Source organism: Erigeron canadensis, chromosome 1, assembly GCF_010389155.1.
Source record: "Erigeron canadensis isolate Cc75 chromosome 1, C_canadensis_v1, whole genome shotgun sequence".
Classification (NCBI taxonomy): domain Eukaryota; kingdom Viridiplantae; phylum Streptophyta; class Magnoliopsida; order Asterales; family Asteraceae; genus Erigeron; species Erigeron canadensis.
This window is the reverse complement of record NC_057761.1, coordinates 25,142,866-25,165,768: the sequence shown is the minus strand read 5'-3', so window position 1 is coordinate 25,165,768 and position 22,903 is coordinate 25,142,866. Positions and strand designations below refer to the sequence as shown.

General features: G+C 34.5%; 3 protein-coding genes and 1 non-coding gene across 5 annotated transcripts; 1 reads left to right on the top strand and 3 right to left on the bottom strand.

Moving 5' to 3' along the window:
* Window positions 1-3,728: 3,728 nt before the first annotated feature.
* Window positions 3,729-8,057, bottom strand: LOC122607087. 2 transcript variants are annotated; one of them, XM_043780008.1, is made up of 4 exons: window positions 7,905-8,057; window positions 6,723-6,755; window positions 4,869-6,500; window positions 3,729-4,220 (listed from the first exon to the last, which is right to left on the bottom strand). In XM_043780008.1, exons 2-4 carry the CDS (start codon window positions 6,724-6,726, stop codon window positions 3,814-3,816), a joined length of 2,043 nt encoding a protein of 680 aa, XP_043635943.1. In that variant the 5' UTR covers window positions 6,727-6,755; window positions 7,905-8,057; the 3' UTR covers window positions 3,729-3,813. The 2 variants fall into 2 exon arrangements, with proteins under 2 accessions (XP_043635943.1, XP_043635948.1); XM_043780013.1 differs by having other exon boundaries at window positions 6,723-6,752.
* A 144-nt stretch (window positions 8,058-8,201) lies between these two features.
* TRNAM-CAU lies at window positions 8,202-8,273 on the bottom strand. Its single transcript has one exon. It is a non-coding gene; the product is annotated as a tRNA-Met (tRNA).
* Window positions 8,274-10,513: 2,240 nt separating this feature from the next.
* On the top strand, window positions 10,514-13,704 carry LOC122584784 (probable inactive receptor kinase At4g23740). Its single transcript, XM_043756843.1, has 3 exons — window positions 10,514-10,696; window positions 11,340-12,605; window positions 12,915-13,704. The coding sequence occupies exons 2-3, from the start codon at window positions 11,360-11,362 to the stop codon at window positions 13,496-13,498; spliced, it is 1,830 nt and encodes a 609-aa protein (XP_043612778.1). The 5' UTR covers window positions 10,514-10,696; window positions 11,340-11,359; the 3' UTR covers window positions 13,499-13,704.
* Window positions 13,705-14,081: 377 nt separating this feature from the next.
* LOC122584750 (myosin heavy chain IB) lies at window positions 14,082-16,578 on the bottom strand. The gene is made up of 4 exons (XM_043756805.1): window positions 16,237-16,578; window positions 15,098-15,416; window positions 14,783-14,841; window positions 14,082-14,348 (listed from the first exon to the last, which is right to left on the bottom strand). Exons 1-4 carry the CDS (start codon window positions 16,460-16,462, stop codon window positions 14,317-14,319), a joined length of 636 nt encoding a protein of 211 aa, XP_043612740.1. The 5' UTR covers window positions 16,463-16,578; the 3' UTR covers window positions 14,082-14,316.
* Window positions 16,579-22,903: the final 6,325 nt, after the last annotated feature.

The following is a 22,903-nucleotide window of genomic DNA, read 5'->3' as shown; positions in this document are numbered from 1 at the left end:
TCTGGTAATATCCCAACAAAGCTCTTCAGTCCTCCTGTGACATACCCTCTGGAGGAACAGCCTGTTCCAACTGGGGAACTGCATCCAGGCCCCCCTTTTTGGAAAAGTGGGCTCTCTTGAACTGGCTCTTTCGGAGCCGATACTGATCGGAGCAGTCCCTATCAACACACAGCCTAAACCCCCGCCTGATAGGATCCTCGGGGTTAGGAATCTGAATAAAGTGGTCCAATTTGAACCGAGTCTGCAATTTATAAAAGTAAAAGTTAGCGAAATTAAAAATTGATACAAACATCAAAGAAGAAGTTAAAAATGAATAATATTTTACGTTTAGAGTCGGGATGATAAAATCCTTTCTCTCAGCAGGCACATGGTCCCAGGAGTCGTATGTCTGAGGGATGTGGCGGACCAAGGTGCCAATGAGGCTCTTATACATAGAAGAATTTGGGCCGATCGCCTGCCACGTTTTGAAGTTGCTCGTGTCGAAGTCGATCGACAGGCGGCCCTTTTTCGCGAACTCAGCCTCCAAATTTAAATTTTGACATGGCCCCCTCCCCTTTCCCTTTCGAGGGGCTAGAAAAAATTAAAAAAACAAGTTAGTAAAAAAATATTAAATTAAAATATGAATTATAAAGAACCAAATTCTAAAAAGACAAGTTAGTAAAAAAATATTAAATTAAAATATGAATTATAAAAAAACCAAATTCCTTACCGCCGCTGCCTTTGCAGCCCCATGTAATCTTCCACCATGGTCGATGTGGGTCTTCATTGCCGCCATCACCGCCATGGTAAGTCGCCATCTATACTGCAAAATACAAATCATATTATACGTTTTTTGCAAAATACAAATCATATAACAAAATTATCACAAATTTAATTGAACTTTATACTTTTTAGAACTCCGTTTATACAATATAAATTTACTTTTATACTTTTAAATTTAACTTTATAGTAATTTTTAATACGTCTAAGGTAGTTTATTTAATCAAAATTTTTAATTCAATTTTTTAAATAATTTTGTATATTTAGTTCAATACATATATTTTTAACATAATCTTGGCTATTTATTTTAATCAATTTTTTAACAAATTTTAATCCACGTCATTTTTATTTTGTCAATATTCTAACCAAAAAGTAAAACACCTAACACTAATGACTAAAATATTCTAACAAATCAATATATTAACTTTTTAACTTAATTTTTTATACTTTTGAACTTAATTTTTATAATTAATTTTTATGTATATTTTTGTTGAACTAAATCTTATTACGTTTTTTATACTTTTGAACTTAATTTTTATAATTCATTTTTATGTATATTTTTGTTGAACTAAATTTTATTACGTCTTAAGTAGTTTATTTAATCAAAATTTTTACATAATCTTGCCTATTTATTTTAATCAATTTTTTAACAAATTCTAATCTTCTTAATTTTGCATTTAAAGATATATATTCTAACAAATCACTAACAAAACAAATTCGTGGCTCCTAACAAATCACTAAATTATCAATAAATCAAATTAACTATACTAACAAAACTAATAAATATACAAAAACTATACTAACATACCAATATTCTAACAAAACTAACAAAACTAATAAATATACAAAAACTATACTAACATACCAATATTCTAACAAAACTAACATACCAATATTCTAACAAAACTAACTAATTAACAAACTAACAAAACTAATAATAACATACCAATATACTAACAAACCTATTAAAATCCTATAAACAACTAATAATTCTAACAAATTAACAAAACTGATATATGTACAAAAACTATACTAACATACCATGGAGGCCCGAATTTTTTCACTTTTTGCAGCGAGGGTCGCTGCAAAAATTAGTAATGGTCTAGATACCAAAAAATACTGGTTTGGATATTGGGAAAAGCATAAAATACATACCACAATTTGAAAGGCCCAAATTTTTTCACTTTTTGCAGCGAGGGTCACTGCAAAAATTAGTAATGGTCTAGATACTAAAAAATAATGGTTTTGGATATTGGGAAAAACATAAAATACATACCACAATTTGAAATGGCTTGAAAATTTGGGGAAGACGACCGACCGGAATTTGGGGGAGGATAATCCCGATACTAGCGGTACTGCGGTGAGGGTGGACGACGGCGGCGGCGGGCGGTACTGCACGGTGGTGGCTGGCGGTGGACGGTGGTGGCTGGCGGCGGTAATACAATAGATGGTGGAGGAAGAGAAGGCTGGGGGAGGATAATCCCGACACTGGCGGTAGACGGCGGCGGCGGTGGGCGGTACTGCACGGTGGTGGCTGGCGGTGGACGGTGGTGGCTGGCGGCGGTAATGCAATAGATGGTGGAGGAAGAGAAGACTAGCGGTACTGCACGGTGGTGGCTGGCGGTCGACGGTGGTGGCTGGCGGCGGTACTGCAATAGATGGGTGGAGGAAGAAAAAGTGTAAAAGAATGTTATAATTTGAAGGGTGGAGGAAGTGTAATCTGAAAAGGATGGAATAGATGATGGGTGGATCGGTTTTAAAAAGGCGTCGGGGTAAACTTATTGCAGCGACCCTCGCTGCAATAAGTGGAGTAACGGTCGGGTCAAACATTTAAAGCAGTGAGTGGAAAGCTGACGTGGCGAGGGTTATTGCAGCGAGGGTCGCTGCAAAATGTGCCTGGTCAAATGACTAAAAATGGTGGTCGAGATACGGGGCGCGTTTAAAAATTATGTATATAGTAATCGGTTGCAAAAGGTTTTAATGAAATCTGTCCTTCTATTTGTGTTATAAATAATATTGGTTGGAAAAAGTATCAAGAAATCCGGTGTAGCACAATCACTTATTATCTTTATATTGTCTCGGCTCCTTCTAGCATGGATGTCCCAGGTTCAAGTCCTGGCAGCGGAAATCGATGGCATCTTTTTCTTTTTTGTTTTTTCCAATCAATGGCCTTTTTTTATGGTTAAATGCTCAATTTTAATTTCAACAAAACATAACTGAACAAACTAAAAAATTATTGTACATGAACTCGATCACATGTCAATATACAATTTACGACAATATGTAATATCGGACTACATCGTAGGTCAATATGTTTTTGTCAAATGAGAAATCTTAGTTTTTAATTTTTTTTCTCAAAAAATACTCTTTTTGTTAATCTTCTTACTTATCTCTCTCATTTTTTATTTTTATTTTTATTTTTATAATGTCTAGAATTCGAAATAACATTTTCCAGATGAGTAATTACACCATTAGACTACTTTTCCAAAACTTGACAGGTAAAGTTATCAGTTATCTAATTATAAATACAATGATATAAAATTGATTAATGTACAATATTTTGGTGCTTTTTGATACTAGAAGCTCTTCTACGGCTCTTAGATACACATTTGTTTTGGTAATTCGACATCATATCATCACTTTTGGAAGATCAGTTACATGTGACAAATCGTCAATGCTAGCGAGAAGACAATTTCGCATCAGATGGTTAGCTTAAAATCGCAGTCTAATTATAACACAATACGTGATTTCCTTAGTAACTATCAGAAAATCAGTGATGGTTTTTGGTTGACAACATCCTCACCAAACCATGTCTCTAGAGCTAAAAATAATAATTTGTTCTCTATTAAGATGTAAACGCATGAATTTTATGAATTTGTTGGTTTATCAGTTGAATGTAACACGTTCTTAGCGTTGTTACTTGATGCCCATTTAACAACAAACCACTCTATTTTTCACACAAGATAAGCTGGTCTAAAATGTATACTTTATATAAGAATCAGAATCTATAATTTAATCAAACTTTACATGTGGCTAACATGTACATGATAAACATCAAAGATTAAACAAATGGTCATTAGGACCAAATATAGAATTACTAAACTGTCGGGTGTTCAAGTCATTACATTCAAGAGAGGGGCCAAATCGATCAAGCCACTGAGTCGGGCTAGAATTCTCGGTCTCTTCAGCCCATGGCGAAGTCATATCGATGTCATCTAGTTGTATCGGATCAGTATCTGTTGACACCGACTTTTTGGATCTTGCTAGCTTTAGATTGTAATGAATGAAGGCAATATCATTCAAAGTTTCCTTATTGATCTTATTCCGTTTCTCTGAGTGGATTTCCTGAAATGTACTCCAGTGTTTCTTGAGCGGAGTAGTGCTGCAAACCTGGCTCAGTATTCTCATAGCAACTCGTTGTAATGTTGGAGCTGCGTCACCATATTGTTCCCACCAAATTCCTTTTGAATCACATATTGATACATCCAATCAGTTAACCATAGTGAGTATTTATTATAACAGATAGAATGAGTAAAAATTCAAAGAAAAAGGTGTAAACACCGTGAATGACCAGCGCATAGTTTGAATATCTTTTCTGATCTTTTCATAAAAATCCACAATTTTACTGACTTAAAAGTAACGGTTGTCATGGAACAAGCGGAATAGGAATGTCATATCCCACAAATTTTTCGAAATTTAGAATCTCAAGAACAGAGTTTGAGCAATTGACTTTTCAAACCACATCTTCTTGTTTTTAAAAATCAAGTATGCTTTAAAAAGTGCAAAAAAAAATACTATGTTTGATAAGAAACAACATTTTATTAAAGTTTGGTTTCTTTTGTTTTTTTTTGCAGAAATGCTAGTTTCAAACAAAAAGCCAGACATTTATTTAAAAGCGTTTGCAGGTCAACTGACATGAACTTTCCTAGAATGACCCGTTTCATTTTCCCCAACCCTCCATCTTGTTACCTCTAGAGCATATCAAAGAACAAACAATCTTTCTAAACAATCAGACAATGAAACAAATAGAACTAAGTTAGGAAAGAAAAAGCAGGCGTTGAGTATAAAAATCTAATCATTACTTTCAGACTAATACCAACAATACTTACCAGGCAAGACAGCATCGATCGCCTCCTTAGAAAGACTGCAGCCAAACATTCCACTTGCCCTCGTGAACAACAAAATTTGGTTGGTAATATCTCGTCTTAGTTCAGGAGTTGGGAGCAGTTTCTCTAAAACCCTATAAAAGTCTTCTTTGATCGATCCAAGAAACTTGGTCTCTGGATTATACTGAATAACTGGATTCAAGAAAGCAGCTGCAGAATGTAAGGGTGAATGAAGATGACTCTGCCATTTCTGGTCCACAATATCAAAGAAGATCTTACACTTAATATCATCCATGATATAATATGTCCTAATAGACTCCTTGGCTTTGGTCATCAACTCATAAATCAAACCAACTGCCGGTTTTCCACTCGAAACCTCCCTCATTACCTTTAGAAATGGTTCAGAAACCGCAACACATTCTTCAACTGTCCTCCAAAACTCGTTATCATCAAGTAAGCCAATGCACGTCATGCCCTGTGATTTATTTGCATAAGCAGGGTTATTGGTGAATTCGGGGCTGTTAAACATGTGTTTCAATCTTGACCGTTGCTTCAACATTGATCGCAATGATAAGAAGTGAGAAACGTATTTTGTGATGCCGGTTTTGATGATATCTTCACCTGCAGTGAACTTTTTCATCATATCAAGAAGTGACGACTGGTTGTATATGAACTTTGAAATCACTTGTGCTTGCAATATGCATCGATTCACCCAATCAATGTTTGAAAACTCTTTCAGAATTGCATTCAGACATTGTGAAGCACACGGGGAGACAAAGATGGTCCCATAAGTTTCTGAAATATGATTCACTATACTTGTACAATTGAGAGTATTATCCAAAATTATCTGCACGATATTATCAGGACCAAAATCTTGAATTACAGAATCAAACAAATCAGCAAGAAACTTTGTGCTTTTAAAATAAGAAGACGCATCTACTGATTTGTGGAAAAACGTGCTGGATGGTGATGAAATAAGGAAGTTGATCAAAGCTCTAGACTTGTTATCAGTCCACGTTTCAACAATTATTGTGCAACCCGTTGTTGACCATTCTTTCTCGCTTTCTTTACACTGTAAGTTGACTTCAGACTTGATGATCTCCAACCACTTGTTTTTAAGAGTTTCAGGTGTGGGCCCATCAAACCCGTTACCACATTTCGAGACTGAATCAATCATCTGTTGGTATGATGAAGATCGTGTAACACTGAAATCCAATTTGTTCTCGAAAAAGAAAAGAGCTACACTTCTTTCTGCATCTTCTTGATCACTTGCATGAGAAGGGGTGTTTAGGGTAACATCGGGAAAAAACCTAGTAATTGGAGATGAAATTTCATGGGTTACAAGACTTCTAGTTGTAGGCATACTAATGGGTGATCTAGGTTCATCTCTTTTTCGCATCTTTGTTAAAGGAACTTCTTTACTGTCATCCTTTGATGCTATTATGGCCCGAACCCTATCAGTGACATCATCCTTAACTTTGCTACATGGATTTACACCTTTACTTGGAAGTCTAGAGAGATGATGCTTTAATCTACTTATGCCACCATTCAAAACTCTAAGACAGAACTTGCATTTAACCTTGTTTCCGTCTAGTTTCTCGGCATATTCCCAACAAACATCTTTCTCTCGAACCACTGTCATGAAAAGTGAGTTTGGTTCATGTCACATGGTTTGCAAGAAATCATTTGTATAAAAATTACAATTCACACATAGATAGAAATAATAAAGATCTTATATATGGATTTGATTCAATTTGTGATTACGTATCTTAGATATCGTGGGACTACATGGATCTAACAATGCTAATACTAAACAATGGATCAAGAAATAAAAAAAAAAAAAAGGCAGAGACTTACTCATGTAAATGATATACCCAGCATTCGATCCTGCTGCAAAAATGAGCAGAAACACGCGCATTTTGTTCTCGTTAGTAAGCAATTAGAAAATAAACCAAAGACCAACACTTACAAATCTATTTCATTGAGTGCTTAAACAACTCGACTCAAGTAGACAATAAAAAGAAAGCTGCTTTTGGCTCATGATAATGGAATTTAACTATTTCCACTATCTTACTGGTTCTTTTTAGCGAGTACATGTTATATAGGACTACATAGACTATGATCATGTAAAAAACAGATATATACGGGACTCCTTTCTTGGACTGATGAAACAGAACAAAAAGTTCCTTTAGATTTTCCATTTCTTGCAGCTGATCACATGCCTATATACTTCATTATAAATCGACACGCTCTTTAAATAAATATGCTATAAGAAAAACCATCCGACTGTAACTTTCATCTACGCAATTACTAGTAATCAAACACGATTCTCATAACTACTTCAAAGTAAAACCAAATCAGGCTCATCTGTTGCGGATTTCGTTTCAGAGTTGTAAACGGGTTAACATGACTAACACGTCAATTAATGGGTTGGGTTTACGCTGGCCTTCCTAAATTCGGGAAGTGATCTGTACACCACCCGTTTTTTACAATAGACCACTAAATGTGATTTACAGGGTTGTACTGTACAACACAATAAAACACACATGTGGTGGTGTATAGCCAAAAACTAGAAATTAAATATTATAAACTATAGATTCAATTTAGCTTCCAAAAATTGTATGTTTTCTTCATTTTGTTGTTTAATTGATCCTATAATTATAATTATTATAAACACTTAGATCACACTTATTATAATTATAAGATTGATAAATATAGTGTATATTGAAAATATATATCATAAAAATCTAAGAGTCACATACTATTTAGGATGATTCTTATACTTGATTTTTAGATGCAAAGTTTACGTTTCAATTTACTACTTTTTATCTTACAATTACATTGGCCATGTAATTATAATTAACCTGTATCAAGTAAATTCCTAATCTTGTTAAAAAAAATTAGGATTTAAGTTTTATTATATAAGTAAAATAACTTTGATTATTTGCAGAACGTATAGAGTGTATTCAGTATATATTTTTGGATGGAAGAGAAACTGACGGGGGAGAAAATAACGAGATATAGGAAGGAGATGCTTACAAATCTTTGATTGATGAATAACACTTGCAGATTCCTGGAAAATGGTGTTGATTTTCTCGCGATATTTTCAGCCGATTTAGGGCTTATACGTATTTTTCTGTTCTTATCTTTTTCTCGTTTTCTCCTTTTTCTCTTTTTTTTAATTAATGAAGTTTAGATTTTTCATGAGATGTATTCTTTTTGTTTGTGTTTAGCTGTAAGCCGATATATCGTGGGTGGTTGTTTTGAAGGAACGACGCCGTTTTACGAAAGGATAAATAGAAGAAAGAAAAAAAAACAGGCGGAAGCCACTCTAATTATCAGAGCCAGGTTTCGATCCTGGGACCTGTGGGTTATGGGCCCACCACGCTTCCGCTGCGCCACTCTGATTTGGTGATATACAAATCTTCAATAGAATACATATTGCTGATGTGTAACGTTTAACGTCACTGTTACCCATTTGTTTTATGTTTTACAGTACTTATTATTTAGATTAGATGTTAACATACTAAACTAACAACTGTAATAATATAAGTATATGATATCTTTTGTTAATGATTAACATCAAAGCTGAAGCAAAGCTTCCCACAATCTCTTATTAGCTTAAATTCAATTGTATGCATTATTTCAAAAGAGTTTGTATGATCATTTTTGAACTATTTTTTCTTTTTTAAGTAAAGATGGGATGGGGTATTATTTATGAATCAAAAGTAATAAAGAGCTAACAACAAACAAAGTATAATATAAAGATGATTACAACGCCAACAATTACACCATCTATCCAATCACACCCCATCTTGTTTGCTCTATTCAATATCCCAAAATAACTTTGGAAAACAAAAACCTTATTGTAAGTGACCTTGTTTGTTTTTTTTTAACTATTTACTTGACCATCCATGGAATACTAACATAAGGAAGCTCAACCCAAAAATGTTTGATTGTTTTAGGATGATATTAAGCCACTTTGATAAATGTTCACGTGTTAAAGAACTTATATTTAATTAATATTTTAGGTTTGTTATAAAGAAATATTTCAATATATGTTATGAGACAATGACTAATCATAGTGACCTAATAGCTATTGACCAATTACAATTTTTAATTTTTTAAACTTAATTAAATAAATACATGTCTAAATTAATTAATATTTTCTTATTTTCCATTATCAATTTAAAATAGTTAATACTTTATAACATAATGTCTATTAATTAATCAAATATACTTAAAAATTAAAGTCATTACAACATTTCGATTAATTTGATTTAATTATCAACATTTAGTTTTATATATTTTTATTGGGAGACTTAACTACAATAGCTTATTAAAAAATATAAATAAAATATTTATAATTTGCATATTTTAAAATATAAATGGAAAATTTCAAATAATTAAAAATATATAAAAGATAACAACTTTTAAAATTAACAATTCTTTCGTTTTAATTGTATTAACAGGTAATTAATATCGATTTTTATTTATTTGTATCCCAAACTTTATCTTTTAATTAGATCATGAATATTAAAACATTACTTTTTCATCAATATATTCAGTTTTAAAATTCTGAGTTTAAAAATTCATTTTTTTTCAATAAATTGATACATTGTTTTTAATAAAAAAAATAAAAATAAATGGTAAAGTATGCATGTAATTTGTTATTTATTTATTTATTTATTTAATCAATCAAAAGTTGGTTTGTAGTTATAATGTCCATTTTTAAGTAAGAACTGTTGTACGTTGTGATATCTCGACTTAAATCAAAAAATATCTAAAAGCGATAATAAACAGCAAATGTCAGATCAAAAAATATAAACAAATATTGTCTAAAAAAAAATACGAGTATTAAGAAAGATCAAATAGAATATATGTGTTCAATCTTTTGGAATGATATTCTATTAATTTGATTTTACCAACACATTTTAAATTTAATTTTACATATTTAACAATTTGTTTTATCTTGATATCATAATATAAACAATTTGACACAAACAAAAATGCAATAGATAAGATAATTCAAAAACCATATTTGGTTACATATTCTATGTGAGGTGAAACATCATTGGTTACATATTCTATGTGAGGTGAAACATCATTGGCAAGGTCAATGAAGGGGTTTGGGTCTGGTAACTCAAGGTTCGAATCTTGAACGAGATAATAGTTTGCCTCTATTAATCGTTGTTTCTTCAGGCGGATTAGTCAAGAGTTTTTCTTCATTAGGTATTTGAAATAAACATTTCTACTCCGAGAGAGTTCTCTAACATAAACTCAGTTAAGACAACGTATGTTAGACTTTCCACTGTCGAATCGCGGCATAAAATTCATGCGAAAAGCACGTTTAAAAACGAAAAATCATCAAATCCGTCAACCCGGTACAATTTGAAACTCTCTTTATTAAATAAGAACAATAAATATGTCATTAATTAATCAATGTGTATAAGTATAACATTTATTTAGATTTAAAAAAATTTAAAGAAAAAATGAGCACTTTGAGTAAAGAAAAGGAGCTGGGGGGTTCATAAAGAGAAAAAGGGTTCTTAATCAACACTCAACCTCCCTCATTCCCATGTGCCCTTCTTCCTTATATCCCGCCATCTTTCTCAGACCCAAAAACCTCACTCATACGTAGTCTTAAAACTCACTCTCCATCATTTCTCTCTCAATTCCACACCCAATCTTTCTTCCATCCTCTCACTGTAACTCTTTCACACTCTCACTAAACACCTTTTATCCTTTTACCTATGGAGACGGACCAAAGTGTTCCCTCCGTCCGTCTCAGTTAGGGGTAAGACTGTCTACATATCACCCGACGGGATTGGGTACGGTTTTATTATTCTTCTCTCTATATTTACATACATTGACATTATTAATGCCTGTTTGTTTTGATGAACAATTTATTACACACCGATTCATACATTAACTTTTGGTAACTTTACTTTTTTTAACTGTTTCGATTTTGGATTTATATTTTATTTTTTACCGTCCTATCAGGGTTGAGTTAAATTCTGATATAGCTCAACATATATGTTGTAGATTTCCTTTCCTTTTTAGATTGTATTCTATATACAGCAACATATCTAAATCTGTATCTATATGTATAATCAATAATAAAAGGTAGATGTTTTTCCTTTAATTAATTAGGGTTACTTTCTTCAAACTAACTTCCATTAATTTGTATACATTCTTCTTCAGGTTCATCGCCATTATTATATATATATTTATATATTTTCTTAGCGTTAGTGGTTAGTAGTCAGCATTCGAGACACCGCAGTAACATCCAATTAGATATACGTTTTTGTATTTCTTATCATATAGCATTATATATATATGTATTATATAAGTTTATTATGTTACAGGAAGTGCATTTTAATTTATTAGCTCACAGTCATTACCGTTGATTAAATACATTTAAGTTGAGTTTTTTTGCTTATATGTAATGTAATGTTAAAGTTTTTCATGTAGATTTTGGAAGAGATCTGGAGATGATGAGAATGAAGAATAATTTGGTTTTTATTGTAATGTTGTTTTTTGGGGCTATTTTCTCATTAGGCAACACCGAACCGATACAAGATAAGAAACTTTTACTCGAATTCATTGAAAATATCCCGCATTCTCCCTTCATTAACTGGGATATCAACACTTCTGCTTGTAGTAACTGGACTGGTGTAACTTGTAATCATAATCGTACATCGGTCATAGCTGTGCGTTTGCCTGCTTTAAGTCTTGAAGGATCTTTACCTTTGAATACTCTTTCTCGGTTATCGAATCTTCAGATATTGAGTTTGAGGTCTAATGGATTATCGGGTCTTTTTCCGTCTGATTTCTACAATTTGAAAAACTTAACATCCTTACATTTACAATGCAATGGGTTTTATGGTCCATTACCTACGAATTTATCTTTTTGGAACAATCTGTCTGTTCTTAATTTGTCCCACAATCGTTTTAATGGAAGCATTGATCCTTCCATTTCGAGTTTGACTCACCTCACTGTTTTGAGTCTTGCGAATAACTCACTTTCTGGTGAAATTCCAGATTTTAGTAGCGCGAGTTTACAAGTTCTTGATTTGTCTAACAACAATTTCACTGGAACCGTGCCTCAGTCTCTTATGAGATTTCCTAGCTCGGCTTTTCTAGGAAATAATCTTGTTCCTCAAGGTCTAATGCTCCCGACTGTTTCATATTATAGTAGCGGAGCGTCAAAGAAGTCAAAACTTGGTCATTCTGCTATTCTTGGGATAGTGATAGGAAGTTGTGTGTTTGTGTTGGGATTACTTACATTGCTAATGGTTTTCTGGGTTTCAAAGAAAGAAGGCAGAAAGCAAAATGTGCAGAGGTCGGTTAGGAAAGAAAAGAAAGTAAAGGGTATAGAGAAACTCAAATCAACAAGTGAAAATGGGAATGAGAATGGGAATGGAAGTCTTGTTTTCTTTGAGGGGAGTAGTCTTGCTTTTAACTTGGAGGATCTGTTAAGGGCTTCTGCAGAGGTGCTTGGTAAAGGAACTTTTGGCATAACTTATAAAGCAGCCTTGGAGGAATCAAGTGCAGTTGTGGTGAAGAGATTGCTGGGTATAAATGTAACTAGACGAGAGTTTGAGCAACAAATGGAGATTGTTGGAAAGACGGTACATGAAAATGTGGTTCCTTTAAGGGCGTATTACTACTCCAAAGACGAAAAGTTGATGGTGTATGATTACTTCAACCAAGGGAGTGTTTCTTCAATGTTGCACGGTAAGTCGTTCTTTTGATATCAATAAAAAGGCGAGTTGATTTAGGTAATGTAACATCTCAAACTGGTTTAAAAAATGAGGCAATGGGTCAAATGAGGAAATCGACTAGACATCTAGTTTTAAAGCATGCAAATTCGTACATTGATCTTATTTATAAATTCACACAATGATTGTTGTAACTACAAAAAACATGATAATAAGTTGGACAAGAAAGAAAGTCTGCTGGTCAAGTTACTACAGACCTGTCCATTTCACCATTCCTTATTTATTCTACTTTTAAGTTCAATGTGTTGACAGACTGTTTTTGCAGCAAATAGAGGTGCGGACAGGACTCCATTAGATTGGGATAGCCGTTTGAGGATAGCCATAGGAGCAGCAAGAGGTATAACTCATATTCACACACAAGATAGTAGGAAGCTTGTTCATGGAAACATCAAAGCCTCAAACACCTTCCTCAACCAACAACATTATGGCTGTGTTAGTGATCTGGGCCTGGCAGCCATAATGAATCCGACGTTGGCACAGGTGATGAAGAGTGGTGGATACCAAGCACCAGAAATAGCGGACACTAAGAAGGTATACCAAGCATCTGATGTCTACTCTTTTGGAGTTTTACTTCTTGAGCTTCTCACTGGCAAGTCACCTACACATGCAACCTGTAGCAATGACACAGTCCACTTGGTGAGATGGGTGCAGTCAGTGGTTCAGGAAGAATGGACTGCAGAGGTTTTTGATGTGGAGCTTTTGAGGTATCCAAATATAGAAGAAGAGATGGTTGAGATGCTACAGATAGGGATGCAATGTGTGGCGAAGTCACCAGAACAGCGACCTAAAATGGCAGAGGTGGTTACATTGATGGAGAGCATTCGAGCTGATGAACAGCGTCTCCTATAAAGTCTTTTTTTTAAACTGCATGTCTTCTAAAAAGTCTATTGTTAACCATACAAACCAAATAACACATACGTAGAACGTTTTACTGCTGCACCCAGATTTTTAGTTAATAAGAAATTTGGTGCCATAACATAATAGTGTTTTTTCTTTTGTTATTTTTCAGTCACGTGGTGGTTTGATAATGAAAGTTACAGCTAAAGCTTTGTCTATCCCTATAATTTGATTAGTGTAAACTTTGCTGCAACACCTATGTGTATAACCATATATATTCACATGCCAGTTGGGTTTGCATTCGTTGATAAATGATAAAATATTACAAAGAATTAGAATGAAACAGTTCAAACAGGCTTTACAACTCATGATTTGTGTAGTTGGTATTCAAATGTTCATAATGTCCTAAATTATTTTAAAAAGGCAATTGTCCATAGATTAGAACTAAATTTTTTCTGATAACACAAATTTTTCACCGCCTAAACTAAATTTATTCTGATAATATCAAATTTTGTGCTACCCACGATATTAATAAAGAATAAACGAACAAAAAAGGTAAATGGAGTTTGGTTGTATCCACAAGTTTGTAAGCAGGTAGATAGATGAATTTAGGCTCCATAATAACACGAAATTATGTTCAATTGCTTCTAAATATTAAACGTTGCACAGGAAACCACTAGCACATAACAACAAACGTAAATAGAGTTTCAAGAATGTCTTGCTTACTAGTTACTAAGATCAACAGTAAAAGAATTGAAGTGCCTTTACACCCAACATCAAGTATGAATTGCTTACGGACAATAAAAAGTAATAACAGGATGAGCAGTTCTTTACTTGTTCACAATTCTCGTTTTAATTCCACCTGAAATTTAAGTGAAGATTATAAGCTTTTAGTGCAGAAGATACGAAATTTAAGAATATATGATGTGGCAATTTAATGAGTTGATATGGATTGCAGTTTACATTAAAATCATAATATGCAGCCAAAAGAATGGGTCAGTTGTAACTTGCAAGTGTACTAATTTGCCTTATTCGACTAAAATATTTATTCTTACTGTGATAATATACTGTAGTTCTTTAAGCATATTCAAACGTTACTTTTTCATTAGAAAAATCAAAAGTTAAAAAAAGTGTTGGCGGGTCAACCCAGCCGAGCTTACCAAATCCATTTTGTCCAGCATTTAAAAGTTACAGGATTTGACCTATTACCCAAACCACTCATTTTGCCAACTTCAAAGAACATATACGGAAGCTTCAAAATAACAAAAGTACGGTAAAAGGATTAGGTTTGTTTACCTTTAACCTCCTCAAACTTAATTTCTTTTACTCGGTCAGAAGTAGCATGATACTCGAAACTGCAAAAGTATCAATTATACAAGAGCTAAATAAGCGAATATTGTTATATTTACATACCAAATTGAGTAAAAAATTATCAATTAATTCCTCCAAAACTGAACAATGACTATTCTGATGGAATTAGCAGAAACTTGTATGTATACCATACACATACTCTAAAAAGAAATTTCATCAGTCTTCGCTAATATGACAAAATACAGAAAGAATTACAAAAACAACAAGCAACTTCTACACATCAGACGGTATTTATATTACCTGTTAGACAAGTGAACTTCCAACTCATAGTTTGATGTGCTCTTCATAGATTCCACTAGCATACTTACAATCTCAGTCTTCCTAGTAGTAGCCATGAGAAGGTCATACTCGGTTGAGACGATAACTGCTAAGAAATTATCGCTTAATTCACTCAAACAAAGCTTCTCAACTGCAGCAAGCTTAATCCGCCTTTTAAGTGCACAAGCTTCAGGATCAATAATATAGATGGCAATATTAGTAATTAGCAGAATTCTCCGTTTCATCTTTCCTGAACCTGTAAACTTCAGAACTTTATCAGCAAAGATGACTCCTCTGTCACCTGCAAAGGAAAAAAGGACTTGCATTTAGGAAAAGAGGTTTTTGTAAGATACATCAAACCAATGAAAAAAATGGATACGCTTTTTTAAACTTAATTGCTAAAAATAATGATCACAAAATTAAATTTATCTCAGTAATAATCTATTTTTTTAAAAAGTGAATTAGAGGATGCTTTATGCATTACGTATATCCTTTGTGTGTCATTTAACCAATTTCCATTTTAGCAAGTTTTCAACACTATCTGTCTGATTGCCATCTCTAATCTAAATTATTCAAAAAACCTATCATGCTAAAGATAATAATAAGGACGCTCCATGTGTGGCAGCGACACAGGTAAAAAATGTCTTCAAAGTTCAAGTTTCATTCAAAACTTTGGCATCAAAATTCCAAACTTTAGTCAAGCAAGTTGGAGTAAGTGATTTATTATACTAGATCAACAGGAATGGCAAAAAACTAAACCAAATTAAAGTCACAAAATATCCTACAGGTAATACTTGGTAAGTTAAACAAAGATATAATTACTTATGCAGGAAAAGAACTCTTGTAGGAGACCCTGGGAAGCTTTGGACAAACCACATATGTTGAGTGTAGCTGATCAACCCTGCTTCATTCTAATTGGCAAACTAATATCGATCACCTCCTAATTCTATACTAAATCAAATACTCGCATATCTATTTCTTTAACTATGTCATGTAAACTAAGTAGCAACTCCTAAAAAACACCTCAATTGCATGATTTCTTTAGTTTAATTGAAAAAAACTACTATACAGATACAAAATCATCATCATATATATATATATATACAATTTTCAAAAATTACCTTGTTTTTCCAAGATTTTCATGAGATATGGCTTGGACCTAACATCAATATAATCACCTTTAAAGCTTCTCCCCATTGATGCTTTCCGACGAACTTTCCCGCCGGCGAATGGATCCTGATCTTCTGTAACATTTCCGTCATACGGCGTCGTTTCATCGCTCCCAACGTCTGATTTATCTTCATCATTTCCTTCGATTGAAACTTTGCGTCGGAGGTAAGTAGACATGATGACGGTGGTGGATGACGGTGGGCTGACGGACGAAGGTTAACGACGGTGGTTAAGAGAATGGGCCTAGATGGATCTGATAAATAATATAATGAAAAAAAGGGGCCTTAACCGGCTAACCCAATAAGATTACCAGCTATGTAAAGTCTAAAAAATCAACTTTCATCCTTTCATTACTTTTGTTCTACTAGCTGTACCCGTATAATGCGGCGATGGTTATGATAGAGACAATGTGGTGCTAGGCACGACTATTAGGGTGGGGGGAGCGCCTCACTACCCCTCCCCTCCCAGTTTTTCTCCTCCTCGCTCGCTAATGCTAGGAATGTCTCATCACCCCTCCCCTCCTCTTCCATCATTTTCTATTTAATTTACATTCTATTTATTTTTAATCTAATAATAACTAAATTTTTAATTTAATAAATTAAAAATACAACTTAAAACACAACTAAAACACATAATCTTTTATTCAAACACATAAAACAACTAAAACATACAACTTAAACAACATAAACTAAGGCATCGGCCATCCGTATTTCTCACAAATGGCGCGTTCCTGTGCCAAAAACATCTCCAACATCGGCTCGGTGAGGTGATCGTGTTGCTTGATGACGAACTTCATCTCGTTCTGTCGCTGTTGACTATGGACCATCCATGTCATCTCCTCCTCCCGTTTTTTCCCCCTCCGACGCCATATAGCTATCTGTAACACCCGTCGTTTAAAAATATGGATTTCCAAAAACTTTTGCCTAACGGCGTCAAAGAAAAGCGGAATTAAACTTTAAAGGACCAAACCAACAAACCTGTTTGGTTCATTTATTAATTAGTGTTACTAGCCATATCATCAAAACAAGTCTAAATTGAAATCAATCGGTTGCCCAACATTAAACAACCGCTCACAGTAGACATTACAAATCATAAACAATCATAACATAATGCAAAGCTCTAAAGGAGCAGCCACTATGGGTAAACTACAGCCAGCTTCAAGATCATCTACCCATGTCTTACATCTTCTCACATCTACCTGCTCACTATTGTTGGACCTGAGGGCACAACACATTTTAAAAGAGCAAGTGTTAGCTAACGAATTATCTAAGTAAGATAACACATCATTAATAAAATTTTTTGACCATTTAAAACTTTATAGAAAAGTCTTTTGAATCGTTAAGGCACAAATACATCATACATTACATCTCACATAACATATCATCACATTAAACATCATCATAATAAGATGAACCATCCTAGATGTGCCTAGTCATCTTTTACATCACATAACATATAAGCATCATCGTATAGTGTGACATAAGTCACTTACATTATGCGTGACATAAGTCACTCATCACATATAAGGTGTAAGTTTGTGTGTAGGCAGTCATAAGACCTAACAGGGAACCTCACACCCGACTGGATGGATAAGCCTTACGGCGTTCCATCAATGTCATTAAGGAATGACAAGCCAATCCAGGAGTAGTCCGTATGTTCAAAGACATTGATGGGTAATCACGCCACCCGGAGATACTCAAACCACGTAATTGTGTTGCAAGGAGCCACCCAAGCAACTACATATATGCACCCACCGGGCAAGGGCAAGTACGGGTTAAACTTAACACTTCTCACATCATTTACGAGCTCGATTTAGATCACATATAGTTTAGGTGTCCACGTTACCTAAACATCATCACATATTCATCTGTTACGTTTGAGCCCTTAAACGTGCACGTGTCATGGCAACTTAATAAGTCCAGTGAACCAGATGAACAAGCCATGTAATCATGCACATTTCACATATCATCAACATATATCAAATTTCAATTCATCTCAAGACATTACATAGCATTTCAAAGCATATCATTACGTCTCATATCATTGCATAACATAGTTCAGTACATATCGTATTTCATAACAACTCAAAGCATTTCATATCATTTCACATCATATCATAACGTCACATATCTTTGGGTAGCATTTCAGGCTTCAATGTGCATATACATAGCCCATATCACCTCCCATGTAATCCCGATTAACCATAAGTAAACAAGATATCAATTGGGAAGTTATTATATGAAAACCATGTTTTTGTTGAACCCTCAGCGTGTCAAAGTAGTGTATCTTACCTCATAAAAGTGCACACAACGATAACCAGAGCTACCGTGCAAAGCAAATATTCCCGACTACCTATAATAAACATAGGACCAATCAACGAGCATGAATGAAGCTAAACTGGCCTATAGTCTATATATGTGTCGTATAATAGTCTCTGTTGACTACTTTCATCTATTGTAGACTACTATACCTTTCTGTAGACTACTTGACTCACTTGTAGACTACTTGACTCTTTTTGTAGACTATTTTCATGTTTTGACTACTTTCAGATTTGTAGACTACTTTTGGTATACAAGACGACCAAATGAGAGAAAACTCAGTTCTTAACAAATGTATAGGACTCAAAGAGCTTTCCAGAAATGTAAGGTTCATCTCCTAACTCATTATTATAAAGGAGATACAATTTTTGCAATATGACTGAATTTTCAGACCTTATGAACTCTTTGTTTTACAAAAGATCTCAACCATCAAACATCCATGGAAATTAACCATGACACCTACAGTTCATATATAACCAAAATATGATTCAATTGACACTATGAAATCATGTATTGATTCATGGATTCACTACACACATTTCACAATTGTTTTGACACCCGAAATGACCTAAATCGACTCACAAACGCAACCAAATCCAAATCAAACCTCAAGACCAGGTGTGAACCCTATATTAGTCATATTTGAACATTAAAATGAAATTAACAATGATTTCATACATGTAGTAAACATCTATATACTAAATGATTGCAATAGCATTCATCGATTGACCCGAAATCGTCAAATCTAACCACAAAACGATTGCAATCAACCATTAATCAATAGATCCAGGTATGAACGAGTTATAAGGATGAAAATGAATGATATTCATCAAAGATTTCGAGCTATACCTAGTTGGAAGATAGCCGGATCGATTATGTACACTGATTTATCACTAATCCACCCGAAAACACAAGAAATCGCATAAGGATCGATCATGGAGAGGAAGGGGCGGCTCTAAGGCTGGAAAAATGTGTTTTAAGAACTGGATGAAGAAAGAATAAGGGTTTAAACACCCACAAATCAGCTGGACACACTTTCCAAAGTTTACCCTTAAGCCCCTCAACTTTACATCTTTACATTTAAGGCTCAAACTAGCCAATGGGAATACTTACCGACACTTTAAACACATCTTGAACATCTTAAACATGTTAACACATACATCATTAAGGCATAAAAACCTTACACACATAGCACATTAATCATACGTGAGCATTAAATCGTCTAGAGACTTAACGGAAGCAAAGTGTTGACTTAACGACACAAGTCAACCGTTAGACAAAAGTTTGGGATGTTACACTATCCATCATCGTCTTCTGAATCTGAATCTTCTCCTCCCGACTTCGTTTTTTATCCTCATTATCGCATTTCATCTCGGCGACTATCTTCAAGAATTCTTCAAATGTGGTGGAGGCGGATGTAGACGACTGTTTACCTTTAGCTCTACGACGGGGTGGCACGTGTCACATCCCGACTAGGGCGACAAACTCGGGGGGCAAGATAAAGCACACACACACATGGATGTTACATAGGAATAACTAAATGAGTGCATAAATTAAGCATAAGTAGTCGAATACATAGTTCAATTACGACAAACATAAGTCACAAACATAGGTTCCATAGCATTCAAATAAAATGTAAGATAAGTTCCCACGCAGGGGAAATGGTTAGGCATAATGCCAACTAGCACATAAGAAAGCATGCAAAACTCCAAATCCTAAGCCTGAAGTCTGCTACGAGTCCCATACTACCAATCCTAGCCACGATTAGCTTGATTACCTGAAAGGAATACTTAAAAGAGTCAACACAAAGGTTGATAAGTTCGTAGGTTTGAAATCATGTTCGTATACTTGAAATCACATTTGAAATCACAATTCGTTTACTTGAGTAATCACTTGAAAATGTCTATTAGTTGAATAAGTATGTTTATGCCGTTAAATATGAATACACGGATAACATAGTATGTATGTGCTATAGACCTACTCATGATACATATAGTGTGAATACAGATATAAGCGTGCCCTTACAGTCAACATAGCTAGAATGAATACAAGTATGAAGCCTCTTACGGTTCTTGACCATGCTAAATGAATCTCAATATGAAGCCGCTTACGGTCATAGACGTGGCTGAAGTGAATAACAATATGAAGCCGCTTACGGTCATAGACCTGGCTAGAATGTATACCAACATGAAGCCGCTTACGGTCATAGACATGGCCTGGCTAGAGTGTACCAATATCATACAGTAGTCTAATAGCCATAGAATAGAAATGAAAACAAGTACGGCATAAATGAAAACACATTTTGTATTCCTTTCACCCCAAAACGTAAGTAAAAAGGGGCTACGAAGACTCACCTGACAGCTAGCAACAAGTTTAAGTTAAGCAAGAAATCGGCAAGCAATCAATCTGTTACAAGTTATCACAATTAAGTATGTATTCATTATAGGAAAGTGTGCTCATAACGTGCCACCAAGTGTTAACTAAGTTGTCCAAAAGCGCCCGAGTTTGACTTTGACCAAAATTTACAAGTTTGACTAACATTAACCGAATTACGAGTTTGACTAAGTTGACCAAAGTTGACTAAGTTGACTAAGTTGACCAAAGTTGACCAAGTTGACCAAAGTTGACCAAATCGAGGTAGTAATCGAAGTCCGGGGTCTCAATTGAAAGTTGAGGTCTTAAATTGGATTTAGGGTCTTAAATTGAAGTTGGGGTCTTATTTTGAATTAGGGGTCTTATTTGAGAGGTCAAAATTGAGAGGCTAAATTAGAATAGTAATCTGGGATTGTATTTCACTAAAAGACAATGAAATTGAGAGGCTAAAATAAGAGGCTAAATTGAAAATAAGAGGCTAGTAATCTGGGGTAGTATTTTGGGGTTCAATTGCGAGGTCGTAATTGGAGTCTCAATTGCGAGGTCGTAAATCACAAATGCAAGGTCACAAATTCTGGGGTAGTATTTTACTAAAAGACAAACTGATATTGGAATAGTGAACGGGGTCGTAAATTGGGTTACGGGGTCGCAAATCAGAGCCATTCTTCCCCAATTTTGTTCTAGAAAACCCTAATCGTTTCTTTTGATCGGAAATGTGTTTTTAACATCAGATTGTACTTTTAGACTTCCTAATATGATGGGAAAACATTCTTAGAATCGGAAACTCAAAAAACGGACTTAATCTTAAAGACTCATTTGAACAAAGTTTATAAAAAGTGTACAAAAATTCTTATAACTCAAGATTTTGTTAACGAAATCACACGAAACTTTGACAAAAGTTGTAGTATATGATTCTAAACGTTTTGGACGTAAAAAGTTTAATACTTGATGTGTGTAGTGTGTGTATTCAAAGAAAAACCAGAAAATATCAAAAGAAGAGCATAAAAGGGGGTTTTAATTTTATACCTTAAATCCGTAAAATAGATGTTTGTAATGATGTTTAGGACGTGAAAACAATGTTATTGAAGCTTATTCCAAACAAAACAAGGTTGATTTTTCATAAAACTTGTTGTAAAATGGGGTAGTAATGGTGAGGTAGTAATAATGGGTTAGTAAAGGAGAATGGGGTAGCAAAAGCGTTTGTGTGTGTTTTTGCTAGGAGGCTAAGGTGGTGAAAAATGAGAGTTTGGGGAGAATGAGAGTATTTATATATAGGGTTAGATAGGAAGGTTCCAAGCTAACCCACGAATACGATGCCAGACTTGAAATACGAGGCCACGCAGATACGATGCTACATTAAAATTACGAGGTCATTTTTGTAATACGAGGTCGATAACTAAATACGAGGTCGTTTCTATAATACGAGGTCGCATTCTCAAGTTTAAAAATTTTATTTTGACTCAAAAGTTTTCGTGGTCAACTCACGGGTGTTATAGCACGGGTCTAGCAGGCTGTACTGGTGCATCAATGTCGTTCCCAACTTCCTCTTCTTGATCCAACTAGTCCTCGTTCAAGTCAACATTGACCGATGCCTCCCCCGATGAACGTATATTGACATTTGACCATTCCGTTCTTGCCCTTTTGCTACCTGACTACTCACAAATCGCCTCCAAGGTAAGAACCCCCGCCCATCTCGCTTTTCTCAAAATTTTCCACGCCTCTACATGCGGAAGCCCAGATTTGTTATTGTATTTCCGCATATACAATGCCATGGCCGCCTTAAACACATCCTTGTCGCTTTGGACATTCAACATCTTACTTTTCTTACCATTGTAAATACCACAAAAACCTGACACCTTATGTTTCAAATCCTTCCATTTTGACCGACACATTTCCAGGGTACGTCCCAAATCACGGTTCAAGTGTC